This window comes from Hypanus sabinus, chromosome 6 (assembly GCF_030144855.1).
Source record: "Hypanus sabinus isolate sHypSab1 chromosome 6, sHypSab1.hap1, whole genome shotgun sequence".
NCBI lineage: Eukaryota > Metazoa > Chordata > Chondrichthyes > Myliobatiformes > Dasyatidae > Hypanus > Hypanus sabinus.
This window is the reverse complement of record NC_082711.1, coordinates 146,869,728-146,895,684: the sequence shown is the minus strand read 5'-3', so window position 1 is coordinate 146,895,684 and position 25,957 is coordinate 146,869,728. Positions and strand designations below refer to the sequence as shown.

At 42.4% G+C, this 25,957-nt stretch overlaps 1 protein-coding gene across 1 annotated transcript in view; it reads right to left on the bottom strand.

Moving 5' to 3' along the window:
• The window catches only part of LOC132395940 (eosinophil peroxidase-like), a 32,289-nt gene extending 31,321 nt beyond the window's left edge, over window positions 1-968 (bottom strand). The window contains exons 1-3 of the mRNA XM_059973156.1: window positions 922-968; window positions 594-726; window positions 43-172 (exon numbers count right to left, since the gene is read on the bottom strand). Of these exons, the coding sequence (XP_059829139.1) occupies window positions 43-172; window positions 594-724 (261 nt within the window). The 5' untranslated portion in view covers window positions 725-726; window positions 922-968. The remainder of the gene's footprint in view (window positions 1-42; window positions 173-593; window positions 727-921) is intronic.
• Window positions 969-25,957: the final 24,989 nt, after the last annotated feature.

Here is a 25,957-nt window from a genome sequence, read left to right as displayed (position 1 = left end):
TCACTGATGTTCTCAATACCAAGTGAGTCTGCGAATAGTTACCAAAGGCACAGGAAATCCAGAATGTAATGTGTCTGGAGTCCAGCCCAGTGGAAGTGAAATCCCATCCTCATAGCGGGCGGGAAGCCAGCGGGCGAGTGCTGTGTTGGAGGCTCCCCAGTGAGGCTCCTTCCTGGAAATGAAGAAAGCTGAAGGTGATTTCTTCTCTCTTAATACATCTGACCAAAAAGCAATGCTTTCACATTGTAGTTCCATCATCCTATACTCGCAGTCTGAGAGGAACTTTTGATTATTGAGCACAAAAACTATAATAGGTTTCAACTTATTAGAACTTATAACTTTCAGATGTAAGCAAACTGGGCTCATGTTTACTTTGGGTTTGGTTTTACTGCTCATCTGACTTGTCTTTACTTTGACTTCAATGAACGGGAGATCCAACTAGTTGTAAAATAGGAGCCTGGAATATAACCAGCTGGCTTTCTTCTGAGGATGCGGTTGAGCTCACAATGAATCAGTGCATCAGTATAGAGTTACAATTGTTTAATCAATGAGAGTTAAAAACTGACATGGGACAGGCAGCCATTTTGTCTCACCTGTTGTTGCATACAGAGGTGAAGGTCCTGAATCGATTTGACCAGCAGTCATTAGCACAGTCAGGTCTCAGGAGTAAAGATTCACACCCTGTGCTTCGTGCAACATTATCTATGTCACTTTGCGTTAGCATATCTGTAACATATATCAGCCACAGTTACCGAAAGATTCAGGTGCCTACAGTCCTGTTAAATACCTCATTTTCATCCAACAGAAACATTAACTCTTGGTTCTCTCTGCACAAATTATCCCTGGTCTGTTAAACATTTACAGCACTTTCTGTTTTTCCTTTCACCACTCAACTTAGTTTGCAGTGGTCAATTAACCTACCAGCCAGCACATTTTGAGAGGACCAAGAGGAAACCAATGTGGCCCGAGAGAAATATGAAAGCTCCACAGGGAACAGCAACTGATGTCAGAAACTGAATCTGGGCTGCTGTAGCTGTAAGAGACCTGCACTTCCTACTGCGTGGCACTTGACTATTGATAGTAATAATATGTTGTTAAGCTATCTATGGTCGGAGTAACAGAGTTAATGTTTCAGCTCAAACATTAACTCCATTTCTCTCCCCGCAGATCTGTCCTGGCCTGCTGAGAATATCATGTCAACTGCACATGATAGAAATTTTAAAAATTAGTTCATATTAACCATGTCTCTTGGTCCTGGTGATGAAGTAGGATAGTTGCTCTCCATACTGCCCTGCTGTAGGTCTGGCTGCTGCATTGCCTTCCTTTGGATGGCACTAGCTAGTTAATAGCGTTGTTCCTATGCCATTCCGGATCAATCCAAGCTCTGTTTAGCCACTCATATTAAATACCTGAAATCAGGTCTTAAACAGGCATGGAAATTTGGTGATAACAAAACCTTTCATTTTGAAGGACAGCAAGAACTATCTCACTGCCTGATGCACAGCTCTGAAAGCAGGCAAAGACATCAAACTATCAGCAAAGTGTTTAAGTAGCCGATCTGAGTTCAATGCGGGAAACGTTGGTTTGCAACATTCAATCACCAGCACTGCCCAGGCATGTTGGCCCATTACCCTCACCAACACCACCACCCGGCCTCTGCCTGTGCTTTCACTTTCCACTAGAACTTTGATAAATGGGACTTTTCTTCAGATGACTCTGGACTTTCGGACTTTATCACCAACAAAAAAAATCCGAGAAAAGGCTCACCGACTTTGAAATAAGGAAGGTGGGTTAATGAAGCATCATTCTTCAACTAACCTGATACATTGAGAGCACAGTTATGAGTTTTGCGGACATCCTGTTGGATCACTTGCAGTGTAGTTTCCATGTACTCTGCTGCTTTCACTGCAATCCTAGTCTTCTCCAAAGGTTGCTTGAAGAAGCGTAATAGGTTACCTGGAGTCAAGAGTCTTCGGCGCATTTGCTCTCTTTGCCTGGAAGTACAAAGGCCAGAATATTTGGAAGTTACGGATCAGGTCAGGAATTTAATTTGAGGAAGTCGACCCAAGAATCAGGGAAACCTTATCACAATAAACAGGGATTCATATCTTAGACACTCAACAATAGATGTAGCAGGGAGCAACATGAACACTAGTACAGAGCTGGTTAGAAGGAATATTATTTGCCAATAATTGGCTTTTAATGAGAAAGTTACATACTCACTGCAGAATTGTTAGGCAATGACCATATCCACGCACACTAATTATATATCTTTGAAATGTTATACAGTGCCATCACCAAGTCCAACACCATCAACATCCTAGTGGTTATCACCAACAGTAAATACAACTGAATGAACTACATAAATATTGTCTGTTGAGGGAATTTTCAGAGGCTGGGTATCCTAGAGTAAGTAATTAACCTTCTGACACTCCAAGGCCTTTCCACCATCTCTAAATCACAAGAACTTGATGGTATATTCTCTTCTTGCCAGAACTGGTGCAGATCCAACTATACTCAAGAGGTGTGACATCTTCCAGGGCACCTGATCAGCATCAGTCTGAAGTTCCATTTCCCTCAGCAATGGTGGACAGTGATAGCAAATGCACTGCAGTTACTCATCCAGGCTGCTCCAACATTGCCTCCCAAAACCCACAACCTCTACCACCATGAAGGACAAGAGACAACAAGTGAACAGTAACACCACCACCTTCAGTTTCCCATCAAAGTCACACACTGACCTGACCTGCGAATATATTACCATGAGGTCTAAATCCTGGAACTCGCTCGCTCTTACGGCATTGTGGAAACAGCTATACCAGAAGGACTGTAGCAGTTCAGGAAGGTGATGCTCAACCACCTTTCCAAGAACAGTTAGATTTCACAGTAAGCTATGTTCTTATCAGCAAAGTGAACAAAATAAAATGCATGTGCAGAAGGGGCAGTTGAACATGCTCTTGTTGAAAGTTTGCTCTCTGCAATTTCACAAGGAAGGTTCCTTCCGAACACCATTGACTTCAGGAAGAAGAAGCTGAAGGTCCGTGAACCAGTTCTCATTCTGGGTCCGGAGGTGGAGAGGGTCAGTCATTTTAAATTCCTTGGTGTCATCATTTCATAGGATCTGTCCTGGGACCAGCACTCAAGTGCCATTACAAAGAAGCCACAGTAGTGCCTCTATGTTCTTAGAAGTTGTGGGCATTCGGCATGTCATCTAACACTTTGACCAACTCTTATAGGTACACGGTAGAGAGTATCCTGGCAGGTTGCAACACGGGCTAGTATGATCGAAGAACAGAAAGGCCTGCAAAAGCTCATGGATAAGCCCAATCGATCACAGGCAAAACCTTCCCCACCACCAAGCACATCTTTAAAGAAAGCTGAAATAGGAAAGCAGCTTCCATCACCAAGGCCATATTCTCTTCTTGCTGTTGTCACTGGGAAGGATGCACAGGAGCTGTAGATCACACACCACCAGGTTCAGGAACAGTTATTGCTGTTCACCCGACAGCTCTGAACCAGAGTGGATAACTTCACTCACCCACAAAACTGAATTGATTTCACAACCTATGGACTCAACAACTTACAATAGACAATAGACAATAGGTGCAGAAGTAGACCATTTGGCCCTTCAAGCCTGCACCGCCATTTTGTGATCATGGCTGATCAACTACTATCAATACCCGGTTCCTGCCTTGTTCCCATATCCCTTGATTCCCCTATCCATAAGATACTTATCTAGCAGCTTCTTGAAAGCATCCAGAGAATTGGCCTCCACCACCTTCTGAGACAGTGCATTCCAGACCCCCACAACTCCCTGGGAGAAGTTTTTCCTTAACTCTGTCCTAAATGACCTACCCCTTATTCTCAAACCATGCCCTCTGGTACTGGACCCTCCCAGCATCTGGAACATATTTCCTGCCTCTATCTTGTCCAATCCCTTAATAATCTTATATGTTTCAATCAGATCCCCTCTCAATCTCCTTAATTCCAACGTGTATAAGCCCAGTCTCTCTAACCTCTCTGCGTAAGACAGTCCAGACATCCCAGGAATTAACCTCGTGAATCTACACTGCACTTCCTCTGCAGCCAGGATGTCCTTCCTTAACCCTGGTAACCAAAACTGTGCACTATACTCCAGGTGTGGTCTCACCAGGGCTCTGTACAAATGCAAGAGGATTTCCTTGCTCTTGTACTCAATTCCCTTTGTAATAAAGGCCAACACTCCATTAGCCTTCTTCACTGCTTGCTGCACTTGCTCATTCACCTTCAGTGACTGATGAACAAGGACTCCTAGATCTCTTTGTATTTCTCCCTTACCTAACTCTACACCGTTCAGATAATAATCTGCCTTCCTGTTCTTACTCCCAAAGTGGATAACTTCACATTTATTCACATTAAACGTCATCTGCCAAATATCTGCCCACTCACCCAGCCTATCCAAGTCACCCTGAATTCTCCTAACGTCCTCTTCACATGTCACACTGTCACCCAGCTTAGTATCATCAGCAAATTTGCTGATGTTATTCTCAATGCCTTCATTTAAATTTTTGATGTAAATTGTAAACAGTTGTGGTCCCAATACCGAGCCCTGTGGCACCCCACTAGTCACCATCTGCCATTCCGAGAAACACCCATTCACCGCTACCCTTTGCTTTCTATCTGCCAACCAGTTTTCTATCCATGTCAATGTCTTCCCCCCGATGCCCTGAGCTTTGATTTTACCCACCAATCTCCTATGTGGGACCTTATCAAATGCCTTCTGAAAATCGAGGTACACTACATCCACTGGATCTCCCTTGTTTAACTTCCTGGTTACATCCTCGAAAAACTCCAATAGATTAGTCAAGCATGATTTACCCTTGGTAAATCCATGCTGGCTTGGCCCAATCTTATCACTGCTATCTAGATATGCCACTATTTCATCCTTAATAATGGACTCTAGCATCTTCCCCACCACTGATGTCAGGCTGACAGGTCGATAGTTCTCTGTTTTCTACCACCCTCCTTTCTTAAAAAGTGGGATAACATTAGCCATTCTCCAATCCTCAGGAACTGATCCTGAATCTAAAGAACATTGGAAAATGATTACCAATGCACCTGCAATTTCCAGGGCCACCTCCTTTAGTACCCTAGGATGCAGACCATCTGGACCTGGGGATTTGTCAGCCTTCAGTCCCATCAGTCTACTCATCACCGTTTCCCTCCTAATGTCAATCTGTCTCATTTCCTCTGTTACCCTATGTCCTTGGCCCATCCATTCATCTGGGAGATTGCTTGTGTCTTCCTTAGTGAAAACAGATCTAAAGTACTCATTAAATTCTTCTGCCATTTCTCTGTTTCCCATAACAATTTCACCCAATTCATTCCTCAAGGGCTCAACATTGTTCTTAACTATCATTTTTCTCTTCACATACCTAAAAAAGCTTTTGTTATCTTCCTTTATATTCCTGGCTAGCTTGCGTTCGTACCTCATTTTTTCTCCCCGTATTGCCTTTTTAGTTAAGTTCTGTTGTTCTTTAAAAACTTCCCAATCATCTGTCCTCCCACTCACCTTAGCTCTGTCAAACTTCCTTTTTTTAATGCTATGCCTTCTCTGATTTCCTTTGTCAACCACTGTGGCCCCATTCCCCCCTTTGAATCCTTCCTTCTCTGGGGGATGAACTGATTTTGCACCTTGTGCATTATTCCCAAGAATACCTGCCATTGCTGTTCCACTGTCTTTTCTGCTAGGCTATCCGTCCAGTCAACTTTGGCCAGCTCCTCCCTCATGGCTCCATAGTTTCCCCTGTTCAACTGCAACACTGACACCTCCGAGCTGCCCTTACCCATTCTCAAATTGCAGATAAAAACTTATCGTATTATGATCACTACCTCCTAATGGCTCCTTTACTGCAAGATCACTTATCAAATCCTGTTCATTACATAACACTAAATCCAGAATAGTCTTGTCCCTGGTCGGCTCTCGTACAAGCTGTTCCAAGAATGCATCCCATAGGCACTCTACAAACTCCCTATCCTATGGTCCAGAACCAACCTGATTCTCCCAGTTCACCTGCATGTTGAAACCCCCCATAACTACTGCAACATTATCTTTGCCACATGCCAATGTTAACTCCCTATTCAGCCTGCACCCAATATCCATGCTACTGTTTGGTGGCCTGTAGACAACACCCATTTGGGTCCTTTTGCCCTTACTGTTCCTCAGTTCTATCCACACAGACTCTACTTCTCCTGACCCTATGTCCCCCCTTGCAAAGGACTGAATCTCATTCCTCACCCACAGGGCCACCCCACCCCCTCTGCCCACATTTCTGTCCCTACGATAGCATGTATACCCTTGTACATTCATTTCTCAGGACTGATCTCCCTACAGCCATGTCTCCGTTATCCCACAACATCATAGTTACCCATTCGCACCTGAGCTTCAAGCTCATCCGCCTTATTTCTGACACCTCGTGCATTCAGATATAGAATTTTTAGTCCATTTCTCCTCTCCCTGTTTGAATCGCTGCCAATTGTGCTTAATCCAGCTCCCCGATCTCCCTTCGGGCTATATGCCCCTAGAATTTTGTTGTCCTTCCTAAATTTACTTATTCTTTCAACACACTTAACTTCATGTTCCGTCAGACCATCCCTCTGTACATGAGTCCTCCTTATCACTTGTTCCGCCCCACCTTCCTCTACTACACACTTAATATTCCGGAACGGTGTAGTCCCCACCTGTCCTTTATTCTTCTCCTCGCTATCCTCTCTCACATTCTGGATCCCCGCCCCCTGCAAATTTAGTTTAAATCCCCCCAAGAAGCACTAGCAAACTTCCCTGCAAGAATGTTAGTACCGCTCCAGTTCAGGTGTAAACCACCCCTTCGGAACAGATCCCACCTTCCCTGGAACAAAGCCCAATTATCTACAAACCTGAAGTCCTCCCTCCTGCACCATCCTCTCAGCCATTCTCAACATTATTTAATTTACTATTATTTGTTCTTTGGTATTTGCAGAGTTTACTTTCTTTTGCATATTGGTTGTTTGTTAGCCTCTGTGTGTAATTTTTTATTGATTTTATGATCATTTTGAGGCATGTACTTCAAGAACAATACGAAAACACAGCAAGAATCAGTGTGACAAATTGAATGCATAAATTAACAGCTCAAATACTTCCCAAGACTTCTGTAATGCATGTGCTGGGCTCACGCTCTGTTAAGGGCCCTTTGAACCAGAGAGACCGGTTAGAATGGTTACATAGGGCTTTTGACAACATTCCACCCAGTCACTGGCTGAGTGCCTGGGAGCACGCCAGTACAAAGAACAGACTCCCAATGGCATGCGACCAGGAAGATCGAATAACTCGACAATTATTGGATAAAGTACAACTTAGCCATAGTAAGCACTGCTGAGATTCAAATTCAGGATCTCCTGTTTACTAGACAGTCACTTTAACCAAATAAGCCATAGTGCCAGCTTAAGACACTTTAAGAAATGGTTCCTTAAGGTTGTTATATGCAACCAGGGATGCTAGTGACCATAAGCTCCCACAACCTATTAAATGTTCCCAATGGTGTGCATCTCAAATAGCCTCTGACAACCAAGTCCAGCTCCTGGCCTTCACGTGTGGCTTAGCTACTAAGCCCGGTAGGCAAGGGCAGGTCACCGACACCCTAGAACAGTCACTTTGGATAGATAGGTTCATTTGGGCAGTTGGCAGCTCTTCTAGAAGGAAAGCTCTGATCTCAAACCTCCTCTACCTTACAGCTCTATCCACTCAAGGGGAAGGCTTTGGGAATAAATTCCAAGGAAACATTTGGATCCTAGTCCTTAAAGTAGTCCTACGTAGAGTTTAATGATGACTGTCAACTCCTGCAATGCCACTGCTACCAAATTGTATCAGTCTCTACCATTCCTTTGGATTCATCAGCTGCATGGAGAGGGGGAGCCTGCTACATGGGCAACAGTTTGCACGCCATGTCTCTGCTCTGGCTTGTGAATCACATAGACAGTTTGGGTGCAACATTCATAGTGAACCTTGATCAATAGAGGGCCTCAAGGCATGTTTATGTTTATACTAAATTTTCTTCAAACTTTGTTGAACTTTGACAAGAAATAGTAATCAACATGCAGAGAGCAGTCAGTGAAGTATGTGCTGTTGTGAACGAGGTACAAAGTGCTACTTGTAGTATTGGCATTATTTTAATGAAGGCGTACCTTTGACTATTGCAGGAACAGAAAGATTCCTTCTGCAGGGTGGCACAGTGGAAGTTCCAAGTAGTGCTGCAGATAAGCAATTTCAATAATCCAGTTTCAATACTGACAGCTGCTGCGGGCTGGGTGGTATTTGCATATTCTCCCTTTGATCTCATGAGTTTTGCAAATGCTGCAGATTCATCCCACATCCCAAAGTACTTGCTGTGTTAGTTAGCTACTAAATTATCTCCTGTGTTGGTGGCTGGTGGAGGAATTAGCTTGGAGTTAATGAATATATATGATATGATGCAGGGAGATGTGAAGGAATGGGATTGATGTAACTGCCCTGAGACCTGGCGTATACTTGAAGATCTGAATGATCCCTTTTATCATGATATTATGGGTTCCTTAAAGGAGGGAACATAAAGACACAATGCAGGATAAGACACCCTTTTGGAAAAACTTGCCTGGAGTTTCTGTGTTGCTCTAATTCTGAAAGGGACATCCCATTTGAAATGGTTTCTCCAACAACAGCAGGAGAGCTCATTTTTATAAGTTGAGAACTCTGTCGAGAGTCAACCTCCTTAAGGCAGCCGGGCCAGACAACATTCCAGGCTGAGTACTCAGGGAATGTGCACACCGGCTCACAGACATCTTCAACACTTCACTCATCCAGGCTGTTGTCCCCACTTGCCTCTAGACAGCCACCATCTTCCCTATATCAAATAACTCTACACCTTCAGAACTAAATGACCGCTGCCTGCGGAACTGAGGCCTGGCATCATGAGGGCTTTGAAAGGCCGGTATGGCGCATGTCAAAAACTTCAATCCTACAACATTGGACACTCACCAATCTGCTTATTGACAGGACCACTCCACAACAGATGCCATAGCATCTACCATGAACCTGGCACCGCTAGAAAACAAGGACACTTATGTCACTTAAGTCAGAACGCTGTTCCTGGTTTTCTGTTTGGGATTCAACATTACTGGCCCACAGACCTTGGGGAACAAACTCATACACCACAGTGGTTTAAGTATGCCACTGTGTAACTGAGTGTTGGACTTTCTAACCAACAGACCTCATAGTCAGGATGGTTAGCCTCTACTTCCTTCCCATCATCCTCAAAAATGGATGAGGGCTGCATGCTGAGCACCCTGTGCTCACACACAACTGCATGGCCACATACCTGAGTCATCATGTTGTCAGGTTTGCGGATGACCCCGCAGTGCTGCAGCTCATCACCAACAGCAACGAGATGGCCTACAGAGAGGAGGTGGAAGAGCTCGAGGCCTGGTGTCAAGCAAATAACCTCTTTCTCAATGTCAACAAGGCAAAGGAGATGGTTAACGACTTGAGGAGAACTGGCACTGTTCACATTCCCTCATTACATTGCTAGTGCAGCAGTGGAAACGACAAGCAGTTCCAAACTTTGAGGAATGCACATCTTGCACAACCTCCCATGGTCACAGAACACATTCCACACAATCAGGAAAATTTAACCAATGCCTCTATTTTCTGAGGAGGCTGAAAAAGCTGGACTATGCATATCTGTTCTCATCTCATCCTACAGATGTGCAGTAGAGAGCATCTTGACGAGCTGCATCACTGCTTGGTATGGAAAATGCACTGTGGCAGAGTGAATAGCTCTACAACAGGTAGTCAAGACTGCCCAATATATCACCATCAAGGACATATACGACAGGTGATAGGTTTGTGACCTAAGGTAGAAGGAGTCAATTTTAGAAAACCTAGCAACATTTATTTTTCAACATAGTCCCCTCCTACATTTACACACTTAGTCCAGCGGTCGTGGAGCATACGGATCTTGGACCTTCAGAAAGTGTCCACAGCAGGGTGATTGATAAGTTTGTGGCCTAAGGTAGAAGATGAGTTATATAGCTCTTGTTACGTGCACATGCAGGTCAAATCTTTGAGTGATTGTGCAAAAAGTTTGAAGTTAATAATTCCTCTGCTTCTACTTCAGGCCACAAACTTATCAATCACCCCTGCTATGGACACTTCCTGGAAGTCCAAGATCTGTATGCTCCATGATCGCTGGACTAAGTGTAAATGTAGGAGGCGACTATGTTGAAAAATAAATGTGCTAGGTTTTCTAAAATTGACTCCTTCTACCTTAGGCCACGAACTTATCAATCACCTCTCGTATACAGAAAGGCGCTGAACAAGACCAGTTACATCATGAAGGATCCCTCCCACCCTGCTCATGGACTGTTTGTCTCACTCCCATCGGGGAGGAAGCTATGTAACACCCACCCAGGGACACCAGACTCAAAAACAAGCTAATCAACACTAACCCTCCCCTCCACACCACCCACCACTACTATGTTATCATTTCATGTCAGTCGCCTTCTGCGCAAACACTCTTGTGTTTAGTGTCATTTTATGGACATACAATCAATCTACGTGTTTAAGCTATCATGACACCCATGCTGAGATGGTCAGTTTTATCAACTTAGCCTCCACTTTCTTGATCTCTCCTTCTCCATCTCTGAAGACAAACTATCAACTGACATCTTTTATAAACCTACTGATTTCCCACACTTACCTCGACTATACCTCTTCCCATCCTACCTTGGATGTGGCTTTCCATTCCAGGACATCAGAGATGTCCTCCTTTAAAGAATGCGGTTTCCCTCTCTCCACTGTTAATACAGCCCTCTCTTGCATCTCCTACATTTCCCATACATCTGCACTAACCACATCTTCCCACCACCTTAACAATGATAGAGTTCCCTTTGTCCTTAACTACCATGCCATCAGCTTTCACATTCAGCAAATTATCCTCCACAACTTCCACTATCTCCAAAGGGATCCTACCACTAGACATATCTTTACTTCCCCCCTCCTCTTTCCACAGGGCTAGTTTCCCTTGTCCAGTTGTCCCACCCCACTAATATCCCTCCTGGCACTTATCCCTGCAAGTGGGCTAACTACCAACCTGCCCATACACCTCCTCCCTCACCTCCATTCAGGGCCCCAGGCAGTCCCTCCAGGTGAGGCAACACTTCACCTGTGAATCTATCTGCTGGTGCCATCCATTTGTTCGGTGCTCCCGATGTGGCCTCTACATTCGTGATTCCTGTTGTAAATTGGAGGGCCGCTTCACTGAGCACCATCCAGTACAAGAGGGGCTTCCCAGGGGCCAAACATTTTAATTCCCATTCACATTCCAATGTGTCAATCCACAGCCTCCTCTTATACCAAGATGAGGTCACCCTCAGGGTGGAGGAGCAACACATTCTATTCCGTCCTGAAGAAACAAAGACTATCTATTCATTTCCATAGATTCTGCCTGAGCTACTGAGTTCCTCCACTATTTTGTGTGTGTTGCTTTGGATTTCCATTATAAACTAACTTATGTATTTATATAGTTTTTTTAAATTATTGTGTTCTTTATCTTACTGTGTTTTTTTTTGGCTGCATTGGATCTGGAGTAACAATTATTTCATTCTCATTTACATTTATGTACTGGAAATTACATTAAACAATCTTGAATCTTGAGCGAACACTTAGAAACATAGAAACATAAAAAACCTACAGCACAATACAGGCCCTTTGGCCCAAAAAGTTGTGCTGAACGTGTCCCTCCCTTAGAAATTACTAGGCTTACCCATAGCCCTCTATTTTTCTAAGCTCCATGCACCTATTCAGAAGTCTCTTAAAAGACCCTATCGTATCTGCCTCCACCATTGTTGCCGGCAGCCCATTCCATGCACTCACCACTCTCTATATAAAAAACTTACCCATGAGATCTCCTCTGTACCTACTCCCCAGAACCTTAAACCTGTGTCCTCTTGTGGCAACCATTTCATCCCTTGGAAAAAGCCTCTGACTATCCACACGATCAATGCCTCTCATCATCTTATACACCTCTATCAGGTCACCTCTCATCCTCTGTCACTCCAAGGAGAAAAGGCTGAGTTCCCTCAACCTGTTTTCATAAGGTATTAACATTGTGCTTGCAAAATCAGTTTATGCTACATCAGCTCTGCTGCTGCTGGATGCAATGGACACGAGAATTGCCTGATCATCTCCAATTTGGATCAGCAGAGTGGTGTTACAAAATGTCATTACGTATATTTACAGAGCAGAGATGTTACAGAGGGTCGACGGAGTGAATATAATGGGGCAGAAACTTTCTGTTTTCTATTCATGCGGTGGAATGTGGATTGAGAAACTGGTGTGGTCAACATACCTGATTTAGAGTCATTCTAAATGCCTGATTTAGAATGAAGATAAAGAATTTCTTTAGCCAGAGAGCGGCAAATCTGTGGAGTTCATTGCCACAGGCAGCTGCGGAGGCCAAGCCTTTACTTATATTTAAGCAAAGATTGATAGATTTTTGATTGGGCTTGAAGAGATACAGGGAGAAGGCAGGAGATTGGGGTTGAGGGGGCAAATGAAATGGCAGAGCAGACTAGATGGGCCAAATGGCCTAATTCTGCTCATATATCTTATGATCTTATGGATATTCTGTTGCGACCCAATATACTCACCATATCTTAGGAATAAATAATGAGTAATAGTACATTATTACTTTGGTTTCTATTGATCGTCCCTAAATTTGGGATGCTGAGTGTAATTACATTTTCTTCACTGTAAGATTAGTAAACACTCCTGGAAGCCAGCAATTCAGATGGCATCAGATCACATAAAGCAAGGAAGCCAATGAAGATCATAGTTTCTGCAGATCATCCACTTATTATTGTTAATACAAGGTGTAGAACTTTAACATGTAACCACACCAAATATTCACATGAACAGAACCAAAACAGGAACAATTCTCACTTTGAATATGTCAAAGCTTAGTTTATATTAATTCATTCCTGAGCCCTATATTGTTACAAGATGCTCCCAAACAGGCCAGTTTCTGAGATTTAAACAGCTCCAACTTTCTGGACCACAGATAACTGGTGCAGCCTCTTTAACCATATAACAATTACAGCAAGGAAACAGGTCGAAATGACAATAAAAGTGGCTTGACTTGATCATATTTCCAGGTATCAGTCCATGCTCTAAGCTCATCCATCTTTCTTACAATGCTCCTAGCATTAAAATAAATGCATTTAAGAAATTCTCCACCTCTTCCTCTCCGTTTAACTCTAACAGTACAAAGAACTTTACTGTCTTCTTTTCCTTCCTTCTCCCCTACATCTGTTCCTACACTCTGGTTCCCCTCCCCCCTTGTATCTAGTTTAAATCCACTGGACCCTCTCTAGCAAACCTAACTGCAAGAATATTTGTCCCCCTCCAGTTCAGATGTAAACTGTCCTGCCGGAACAGGTCCCACCTTCCCTGGAAAACTGCCCAATTATCTATAAATCTGAAGCCCTCCCTCCTGCACCATGTCTTCAGCCATGTGTTGATCTACACTATCTTACTATTTCTAAACCCACCTGCACGAGGGGCTGGTAGCAATCCTGAGATTGCTATCCTGGAGGTCCTGTCCTTTAACTTGGCACCTAGCTCTCTAAACCCACCTTTCAGGACCTCCTCACTCTTCCTACCCACGTCATTGGTCCCTACATGGACCACCACATCCAGCTGCTCACCCTCCCTCTTGAGAATACTGAGAACTCGATCCGAGATATCGCGGACCCTGGCACCAGGGAGGCAACAGACCATCCGGGATTCTCAATCTCTTCCACAGAATGTCCTATCTGTCCCCCTAACTATCGAATCCCCTATCACTACTGCTCTCCTCTTTTCCCTCCTTCCCTTCTGAGCTGAGGGTCCAGTCTCGGTGCCAGAGATGCAACCACTGCAACTTGTCCCTGGTAGGTTGTCCCCACCAACAGTATCCAAAACGGTATATTTATTGTTGATGGGAACGGCCACAGGGGTGCTCTGCCCTTCCCTCTCCTGACAGTCACCCAGCTACCTGTCTCCTGACTCCTAGGGATGACTATCTCCTTGAAATTCCTGTTTATTTCTGCCTCTGCCTCCCAAATGATCCAAAGTTCATCCAGCTCCAGTTCCCTAACACGGTTTGTCAGGAGCTGTAGCTGGATGCACCTTTTGAAGGTGTAGTCATCAGGGACAACAGTGCTCACCCTGACTTCCCACATACTGCAAACGCAGCACTCAACTACCCTAACTGCTGCCTCCATTACCTACTCCTAAGCTAATTAGATTAATTAAGGGAGCTTACCCGGCCTCACCTCACCTGGAGTGAAGCTTGTACTCAGCCTCTACTCACTTTTTAAATTCCCCAACTGATCTCAGAGGCCGACTTTCACGTGCTTGTGAAGTCGTGCCCCGTTCAAACCTCGTCTCTGCTTGTTCTCACCAAAGCCATCCCTTTCTGCCTCAGTCCACTCCGACAATGGCCACTACGATGATGGCCGCTGTATATGGCGGTCTTTCCTTTTAAACCTTTGGCGCGCTACATCACGCGCCTGCGTAACCTAGCCTCTTTGCTGCAATCAGTTAAAAAAAACAGCTTCTCTCCGAACTTCTTTTACCTCTTCCCTCTCCGCCTCTTGCTGCAACTTAAATAACCGTTGAAAACTTCCTCTCCTTTTTAAACCTTTGGCATCCTATGTCATGCTTTTAAACCTTTGGCATCCTATGTTAAGGGCTTAGGATGTTCCCTTTAATTGATAATCATGTTTTGGGTACCGAGAATTGAGTATTTAAGGAAAACCTGAACATGGGCTCAGTGCTCAGTCGTAAGCCTACTAGAGATATCATCTGGTATTTGTTTTGTGAATAGATCCAGTTTGATTTTATGTCTCGAACCTTGCTTCGGATACCCCAGAACTTGGGTCCAAACCATTCTTGGCAAGGACTCTCATTACATATATAGAAAGCTAGTCAGGTACTGTCACCCACCGGTTTCTGGTCTTCGTAAATGCATTGTCCACCATTTTAATGGCTTTCGTTAGAGCTCCTTGCAAGAATGGTCTGCCTTGGCATTTTGTATTATCTGCAATACAAAAGACAACAGCTCTGAGCTGCACAACCTCACAAAGGCTAAAGTGGCCAATAGGCTTCAGTAGTAACATACTGAGATGAGTAATGCATGTGGAATGAAGTTACATAGCTGGACATTAAGAGATGCAAGGAATTAATTGAATAAATTGAGTAAAGAAGGATGAACTGTTTTTAAGCCTCTAAATCTTCTTTATCACCTTTTTGTGAGATGCTAGAAAACAAGACAGCACAATTGAGGTGCAAGTGTCATCTCCCAGGGATACAGAAGTATATTGGGCATCTCAACCCAGCAAGAAAAAGTTGAAGCGAGATTTCACTGCATCTGCCACTGATAGTCTCAGCTTCATGAACTTCCTCAAAATTTGATGCAACCTCAGATCCAGTAACTATTAGAAAATGTATAGCTATACATAAGAGACATGCAGTTTGATGATATTTCAGCACATGTATTTTACATCCCTCATCCTTTCCCCTTGCTTCTTTGTAATATTTAAGCCATGAACACACTTAAGGGGACCTTCAAGGGGACCACAACCTTATCACTGGGTTTGGAGACTTGCATGCCTCAATAATCCAGAGAGCTACGTTGGCTGGAGCCAGGTTGTTATGCTTTGGCTCACGGTAGGGTCACCCATGCCAAACAGGTCAAAGGGTAGATGCCAGACTATGTGTGGTTCACTGCTCCTCCAGGTTCAGGGGTTCAGCTCAATGCTAACACTCCTAACTGTTACAGAAACAGCAATGAATCCTCCTACATCTGAGTATGATAGTATTCCCAATTCTCCACCCGGAACTTGCATGATTGACAGTAGTGCAAACTGAGAACTGGCACGACAAAGGAAGTCCTAAACACCACCAGAGATGGAGAACCTTCATTATCATCTTCAAGTTGGTAAAACTAAAATTAATGTATTAGGGCCTCAAAGTTTTATAATGTACACTATTAATTGCTAACACTATGATAATGAGTGAGGCAGCTAGTTCTGAGGAAGATTGTGTGCCTTTGAAGAGATAGAGACAGGTTAAGTAAATAGGAAGGAAAAGTTAGCAAATGGAGTGTAATGTGGAGAAATGTGAAATTATCCATTAAGTCCATACTACATAGGAGCAGAATTAGGCCATTCAGCCCATCAGTTCTGCTCCGCCATTCCATCACAGCTGATTTGGTAGAAAGAAAAGTAAAGCAGAATTTTGATTGAATAGAGAGAGCTTAAAATATTGCAGTACTGGTGGACTTAGATGCCCTTGTATATCAAATACCAAGTTAACATGCACATACAATTAGTTAGAAAGGTGAATGAAATTTTGCTCTATACTGCAAAGAAGATGGAATATAAAGTAAGAAATCTTGCCACATAACACAGGTGGGTACAGATGTACATGATCTACTGTACAAGGGATGATTGATAAGTTCATAGCCTAAGGTAGAAGGGGTCAATTTTAGAAAACCTAGCACATTTATTTTTCAACATAGTCCCCTCCTACATTTACACACAGTTCAACGGTTGTGGAGCATTCAGATCCCTTCTTTGTAGAAGTTGGCGTCTTGGACCTCCAGAAAGGGGTCCACAGCAGGAGTGATTGATAAGTTTGTGGCCTCAGGTAGAAGGAGATAAGTTATACAGCTCTCATTACATGCACGTGCAGTTCAACTCTTTGAGTGATGATGCAGAAAGTTTGAAGTTACTAACTTTTGTGGTATTTCTGTTTCCGATAATTGAAAATTGCAAGTAAGCACTGTCTGAGAAAATGGACAACATTGGCCTTCGTGCAGTCATCCGCTACCTCAATCTCAAGGGCTTATCACCCAAGGAGTTCCACGAGGACATGGTGGCAACATTAGGGGAGGGTGAAAAATAAATGTGCTAGGTTTTCTAAAATTGACTCCTTCTACCTTAGGCCATGAACTTATCAATCACCCCTCATATTTACAAATTCCGTCTCTTAAAATAAGAAAGGGTATTTATGCATTTCAGATTGTTGATAAGTGGATAATTGAGGAGATATGGCTGAACCTACAGGGCTAGAATATGTGGGCTTTGAACAAAATGAGAAATGATCTTGTTGAACCAAATAACATTTGGATAAGGATTGATTGGTTAGATGAGGGAGATAATTACTTTCTTAGGAGAATATAGATCTATGGAATAGTGTTTCACAATAAGAGCCCAGGGAATTGATGCAAAGAAGAAAGAATTTCTTATCCAAGAGCTGTGGTTCCCTGAAAATCTTTACCCTGAGGAGACTGAATTGCCAAATATGCTGTCTGCCAAAGTAGTGAGACCCTGGTCCACTATGATGTCAGGATGTTATGGAAACATGGAATGAAGTGGAATGGTAACTATAATTGAATCATAATCATATTAAGGGTCACATTGCCCATTCTTGCTCATTTTCATATGTCTTTAACCCTGAATGAGTGCCTAGCAAACTTCCAAGTGGAACTTGTGTGTTCTACTCTGCTGTAGTTATGTTATTTACCACAGCAGTGTCCACAGAAAATTTCAAACAAGTAACTATTTATAGCAAGAGCATGAACTCTGCCTCAGCTCATTTCCGCATGCTGCCTACAGTATTCTCTTTCAATTAGAAATCAGTTATGAAGGATAGTGTTCCAAGTGTATACTAATTCCTGGACGTTAAATGCTTGTCAATGTAGAAACTCCAGTATTACTTCGTCTTGGCAGACCTTGAAAAAGCATCTATTCAATGCTAATTTAAGAAAAAAGCTAAAAATGGTCACTTGTTGGTGGTGGGAGTGTTGCAGTAAGCACAACCTCCCATGATAATTCTTTAACAATAAAATGATGGCTTTGCTGAATGTGTCTTTTTAAATAATGCTCAAAACTCAACAGTACACAATCTCGTAGAAAACCATGTTTGTTGCTTAACTTTTACAGTTAAAAAGATAATTATCATTTACATAGCTCTTCTGTCTATTTTGCTGAACTCTCCTAAGACCAGGCATAACAATGGAAAGAATAGCTATAAGACGATTCAGCAGTTGATGAGAACAACTTCTATTACTGTTTATACACGGTCATATCAAGAAACACACACAGAATGCATGAAGAACTCAGCAGGTCAGGCAGCATGAATAGAAATGAATGAACAGTTGATATCTCAAGCTGCAACCCTTCTTCGGGACTGGAAAGGAAGGGAGAAGATACCAGAATACAATAGGTGGGGGGTGGGAAGGAGGATAGCTAGAAGGTGTTAAGTGAAGCCAGGTGGGTGGGAAAGGTAAAGGGCTGGAGATGAAGGAATCTGATGGGAGAGGAGTGTGGACCATAGGAGAAAGGGAAGGAGGAGGGGCACCAGGGGGAAGGTGAGAATTGTTAAGAGGCCGGAGTAGGGAACTGAAGAATAATGGAGGGAATGGGGGAGAATTTTTTTGCCAAAAGAAGAAATCAATATTTATACCAGCCAGGTTGGAAGCCACCCAGATGGAATATAAGATAATTCTCATTTACCCTGAGGGTGGCCTCTTCATGGCACAAGAGAAGACAATGGGCCAATATGTTGAAACTGGAATAGGAATTGGAATTAAAGTTTTTAACCACCAGGAAGTTCTGCTTTTGGTGGATGAAGCAGAGGTGTTTGACAAAGTGGTTCCCCAATTTTCAACATGTCTTACTAATGTAGAGGAAGCTATATCGGGAGCACTGGACAAATAGGCAGCCCTGGCAGGTTCACAGCAGAAGTGTTGCCTCAGCTGAAAGGACTGTTTGCCACCCTGAATGGAGGTAATGGAGAAAGTGGAAGGGTAGGTGTAGCACTTTGACAGCTTGCAGGGACAAGTGCCAGAAGTGAGATTAATGGGGTGGGGGGAACAAATGTAAAAGGGATTCATGGAGGGAGCAATCCCTACAGAAAGCAGAGAGTGGTGGAAGGTAAAGATGTGTTTGGTGGTAGGATCCCTCTGGAGATAGCAGAAGTTGTAGAGAGTGATGTGTTGAATGTGAAGTTTCTTGGGGTGATAGGTAAGGTCAAGAGAATCTCTATCACTACTGAAGCAGTGGAAAGATGGGGTGAGTGCATATGTCCAAAGTCCATCTTCAAAGGGATCGTATCACCAAACACATCTTTACCTCCCTCTAGAACTGGTTCATGTTTCAGATGATGGGTTTTGTCGTAAAACTGATAAGATAGTGATTTTTTTCCCCATGTACGTATTTTGTCTCCAGGTCTAGTAAGTAAAGCCTGCAATCTCAATCTTTGCTTATTTTTGGAATATTGTAGAAGGTAAATGAGTTGTTAGACAAATATATTACAGGAGTTTCTCTCTTACCTGCTTGAGCTCCATGAAGCAAGACAAGTCCAAGGAGGAGAACACCCAGGGACCACAGTGATGCCATTCTGAAAGAAAGACATTTCGTACATCAATCAGAGATGAGCCTTTGCAATTTGAGATAAAATAATGTGAGCAGTCTTCAAAAGCTAAATAGTACAGCTAAATATCTAGCTAAACTTACGTTCACATAGACTATACAGAGATGCATAGAGCCAGACATTGACATTTACATACCCAGCCATGTAATCCATGACAGCATTTGGGTGGACTGCTGGCACTTCTGCCCTACGCCTTCAGAGATTATGATTCATTCCTGGCTTTGTGCAGCCAGTGTGGAATTTGCATATTCTCTCTGGTGCCAAGTACACTGGGTACTACATTCCTTAATTTATTGTCATAGTACATATTCCAGCAATCCAACTGGAGTCAAAAGATTGTACATTCAAGTCCTACTCTAAAGGCCTATGTACAAGCATCTGGGTTGATATTCTGGTGCAGGACTGATGGAGTGCTGCATTCTTCCAGATGCTGTCTCCGGATGATTGTTTAATGCAGATCAGATTTGATCTCTCCTGGCATATTTCTGAGATTTGGTGGCAAAGCAAGGTAGTGATATCCCTACATAAACATAAGACTAAATTTCTATATCACAATGATCTGAAATAGTCAGATGTTAACTTACATACAGTGGCATGCAGAAGTTTGGGCACCCTGGTCAAAATTTCTGTTACTGTGAATAGTTAAGTGAGTAGAAGATGAACTGATCTCCAAAAGTTATAAAGTCAAAGATGAAACATTATTTTCAATATTTTAAGAAAGATTAGTGTATTATTTTTGTTCTGTACAATTTTAGAGTGGAAAAAAAAGGAAAGGAGCACCATGCAAAAGTTTGGGCACCCCAAGAGATTTGAGCTCACAGATAACTTTTACCAAGGTCTCAGATATTAATTAGCTTGTTAAGGCTATGGCTTGTTCAAAATCATCATTTGGAAAGGCCAAATAATGCAAATGTCAAAGCTTTATAAATACACTGACTCCTCAAACCTTGTCCCAACAATCAGCAGCCATGGGCTCCTCTAAGCAGCTGCCTAGCACTCTGAAAATTAAAATAAATAATGCCCACAAAGCTGGAAGGCTGTAAGAAGATAGCAAAGCATTTTCAGGTAGCCGTTTCCTCAGTTCGTAATGTAATTAAGAATGGTAGTTAACAGGAATGGTGGAGGTCAAGTTGAGGTCTGGAAGATCAAGAAAACTTTCTGAGAGAACTGCTCATAGGATTGCTAGAAAGGCAAATCAAAACCCATGTTTGACTGCAAAAGATCTTCAGGAAGATTTAGCAGACTCTGGAGTGGTGGTGCACTGTTCTTCTGTGCAACAACACCTGCACAAATACGACCTTCATGGAAAAGTCATCAGAAGAAAACCTTTCCTGCATACTCACCACAAAATTCTAGCATCAGAAGTTTGCAAAGGAACATCTAAACAAGCCTGATGCATTTTAGAAACAAGTCTTCTGGACTGATGAAGTTAAAATAGAACTTTTTGGCCGCAACAGGCGAAGGTATGTTTGGAGAGAAAAGGGTGCAGATTTTCATGAAAAGAACGCCTCTCCAACTGTTAAGCATGGGGGTGGATCGATCATACTTTGGGCTTGTGTTGCAGCCAGTGGCATGGGGAACATTTCACTGGTAGAAGGAAGAATGAATTCAATTAAATACCTGCAAATTCTGGAAGCAAACATCACACCATCTGTAAAAAAGCTGAAGATGAAAAGAGGATGGCTTCTACAACAGGATAATGATCCTAAACATACCTCAAAATCTACAACAGATTACCTCAAGAGGCGCAAGCTGAAGGTTTTGCCATGGCCCTCACAGTCCCCCGATGATTTTCATCATTGAAAATCTGTGGAGTAGACCTCAAAAGAACAGTGCATGCAAGACAGCCCAAGAATCTCACAGAACTAGAAGCCGTTTGCAAGGAAGAATGGGCAAAAATCCCTTAAACAAGAATTGAAAGACTTTTAGCTGGCTACAGAAAGTGTTTACAAGCTGTGATACTTGCCAAAGAGAGTGGTACTAAGTACTGACCATGCAAGGTGCCCAAACTTTTGCTTCGGGCCCTTTTCCTTTTTTGTTATTTTGAAACTGTAAAAGATGGAAATAAAAAAGTAATCTTGCTTCAAATATTAAAGAAATGTGCCATCTTTAACCTTATGCCTTTTGGAAATCAGGTCATCTTTTACTCGCTTAGCTATTCACAGTAACAGAAATTTTGCCCAGGGGTGCCCAAATTTCTACATGCCACTGTAGGTGTTGAAAGAGTGATAACAGGAAGATCAAATTCAACATGAACTGGATGTATAATCAAAAGTCTGGAAAAAACTGGCTGAAGGAGACGGACTGCACTTAATGCTTCATAAATTACTTACAAATATTTAATCAGGATAAATTTCTTGTAAAACAATGTTGCCTTAAATAAAGAAATTTAAGAAAAAATAAGTGGGGGAGGTAATTAAATTATTGGAAACAGCACAAACTTAACAACTGAATTTTTCCTAAAGTATAACAGAAAGACATTTGAAACTGTAGTTGGAAGAACAGAGCAAAATGTGGAAAAAGAAAGTCCATTGAAGTGAGGCAAATGGAGGAAAGATCTCTCACCAAAAGTAGTAACTTCTGAACATTTGAGCTTCCCAACCAAGAGCCACCGAGAGATTGTATGCCACTCACCTTAGGATTCTCAGTTCCTTCTGAAAGAAGTCATCAGGGGCATCTACTTAAGAAGCAGTTAAGTGTGATTTATATACTTATGTAACATCCTGTTCCAGTAAATTTTCAAAACTTTTAATTGGACTCTTGATTACGTGGAATGAGGATGTTCATAACTGAGTAAGTATAATTTTAAGAAGTAATTATTCTGAATAATCCTTGTGATCACAAGGATTGCCATGCTGTGACAATAATCCCAGTGCCTGAATTTGAGAGTTTTGTTTCCACCCTGATTTGGTATCAAGGTAACTTGAAAACGGTGAGACCTGGATGAGGGAATGAAAATTTTCCAGTTGGTCTGCTGAATTCTGTTGAAAACCATTTCACCCCACAAATTGAGTTTCTTCTGAGTTTCATCATATTTGTGTCAAGAAACGTGTCCCCAGATCACCAGTTTACGCTATTGTCAGTAGAAGGTTATACATTCAAGCCTCCCAAGATTAATTGCTGCCTGTATATAGAAACTTCCATAACCTTATAATGGCAGAACAATTTGGTATGCAATGAAGTGTTTTTTCATTTTGTGATAACCGTTGCTTACATTTCTTGCTTCTGTTGAAGTTTCTTTTATTTTGCCATCAGCCTGACAACTCATTTAATGAGGCAAGCCTCAATACTGCACAGCGGGAAAAACATGGCGTTATTTAAAGTTTAAAGTTAATTCTGGTATTGGAACAATGTTTATCAGCCAGCCCATTGGGAAAGATTGAGAGTATATCTCAACAAAAACATTTCATGTAAAACTATTCTGTCATCTCTTGGTTAAGAAGGAGATGCACCATCAATAACTCTGAAACGTGGGTTAAGGTAGGCTTTTATTGGCTGGAAGAAAGCACAAGCAGCAAGTGACCATCACACAACATCCTGGAGACTGAGGAAGGGTCTGTGGCTCCAATCACCTTTATACCGGGGTCTGTGGGAGGAGCCACAGGAGCAGTCAGCGGAGCGGGGGGGGCGGGGGGGGCATGTCCAGACAGGTATATGTAGTTCACCACAGAAGGCTGCTATTTAAAGTACATAAAGTTGATTTTGTTTTATGTTTTTTTGATAGCTGTATAATTTTGCTGCAGTGCAAGAGTAAATTCTCCCATGCTATGTTATTGCTGAGGCTGAACTGGTTAACTATTCTTATGTACATACAGTAGTTGTTGGAGTGAGGCAAAAGCAGACTGCCTTAAAACTTAATTTAGTGAAGACTGCTGACTTTACTTGGTCTGACTGCAATTCTGGTGTCAAACTTTGAAGTGATGTTGCAAATTCTGTAGAGACAACAACCAGTGAATGACCACAAATGATGAAAGTGTCACTGAAACAGTGAGTTTATACAGTGCAGCATTACATTATCCAACAAGTCCTCCTGATTATTTATAACCAGAAAATGCTGAAAACATACAACAGGTCAGGCAGCATAGTTCTGGAAAACACTTCTTTTTTTATGTGGTCAACGTCATTTGTGACATTCTGTAGTTTCTGTTCGAAGCATGCAGTTTGTGAAATTGAATCCACAGAGTCAAACAACCTAACACGTTCATATTCAGAGCATCTTTACTATCTGCTACCAAACCAACCTTGTCTACTCCCATTTGGGGATCTGACTCACACTATTGCAGCTTGTGAACTGGATTTTAGAGAGAGTAAACAACATGACATTACGATAATGACTTAATTATTTTACTTGTGACCTCTCAACTCCAGCTACTTCATTGGCATCAATCAGATGTTACCTTCCATTGAAAGGATAGAGATGAGGTGGGTAACAATAAATGGAGTACCCTTGGATTCAGCTATCACTCTGAATCCATATGACCTTGTGACATCCATTCAGACATGTGGTAAAGGAAACCCAACTTCTACACATTGCATTCTCTCAGTCAAGGAATAATGGCTCCTCCATGTTGAACACCAGCTGAATGGACATAGAACAGACCTTGACTGAAGGTCAATCAGAGTCCATCAACACCAATGGCTTTGAATGTCACTTTGATTACATTTGATATGAGAAGCACAGCCCCTTGACCGAGCTTCAAGCTCAGAGAACCAATGCAAGGGAAATGGTTACTTCACCCTCAATTTACCCATTGCAGATGCACCTGTCTACAGGAGAGACAGTTGCCACATTTATTTGATGTTAAATCCCATCTGTGTAGCAGAGAACCGTAACCACATTGTGTGCCACCATTACCTTGCCATGTGGTGTAAATACAGACAAAGCCAGTAGGCCATCTGTAAAACCAGGCGTCCACCAGCATGAGGAGAGCCAAACACGAGCAAACCTAACAAAGACAAAGGCAGATGGTATCCATTGGATGGTGTTTTATAAAACTCCTCCACATTGAATCTATCCTCAACATGACATTGACTCCATCCTACAGCTAGCCACCTGGTTCACTGCCACTGCAAAACAGTAAGAAGTCATAAAAGAGGGAAGAGCTTTTCTGGTAACTCAGTGCCCCAGGGGTGGTATTGGCACTATTAAGAGAAGAAGGGAGGCTGCCTTGTTGATGAAGTAACAACAGCGCTTAGAGAGGGTATTATTAGGGGAACGTCTAGTGAGGCAGAACTTGCTAGAAACAGGAAGGGAAAGATCACTTTGGGACTGTGTTATAACACACCACTCCCCCCCCTCCCCCGACTAACCCTATTCGACCGCACAAATAGTCAACAGGAACTGGGAGAAGCACAAGTCTAGGGAGATAGTAGATATCTGTAAGAATAATAGGATAGTTTTGGTGGGAGATTTTAACTTCTCTAATATTGACTGGGTCACCCATAGTGCATTGGGCTTAGAAGGGGTATTGTTAAATGTGGTCGAGACAACTTTCTTAATATAAAGGCAGTGCAAAACTTGAAATCCTCTTGGGGAATGAAGTAGAGCAAATGACTGAAATGTCAGTGGGGGTGTACATCGGGACCAGTGACTAACATTCTAGTTTTAAAATAGTTAATGAGAAAGGTGGGATTCGTTTTAAATTTGGGGCAGGACTAATGTTTGAGGCATTAGGCGGGAACTCACAAAGATCGGTTAGTGAGACTGTTAGCTGGTAAAGGAACATCAGGCAAGTGAGAAGCTTTCAAATGCAATGTCAAGATTTTGGGGCAGTGTGTTTCTGTCTGGGTGAAGGGAAAACCTTGCAAATTTTGGGGAACTCGGTTGACAGGAGATATTGAAGTTCTGTTCAAGAAAGAGAAGGCATACATCAAGTTTAAGCAGTTGGGATCAAGCAATTCATTCTTCCTGTAAGTGTTCATTTAAAGGAAATCTGGAGGGCCAAAAGAGGGCTAGAGATGGATATGGTAGCAAGATGAAGGATAATCAGAAAAAAGATCTTACAGGTACTATATATTAAGAATAAAAAGGTGGCTATGGAGAGAATAGGTGAGGAGAGACCTTCATGAAGTTGTATATAACCTTGAAGGACATAGATCAGTTGAATGCAATCTTTCTTCTCTAGTGAAAGGGAATAATAGAAATGCCAGAGGGCGCAAGTTTAAGGTGAAATGGGAAAGATTTTTAAAAAAGACCTGAGTGGCAACTCTTTCAATCAGAGTGGTGTGGAAATGGAAAGATCTTCCAGAGGAAGTGGTTGAAGCAAGCACAATAGCAACATTTAAAAGATATTTGGACAGGTACACGGATAGGAAAGGTTTCAGGAGATATAGCCCAAATGCAGGAAATTGCAACTAGTTTAGATGGCACCTTAGTGAAGGAGTTATTTCACTCATAGAGACATGGAGTATTGTGACATAGAAAGA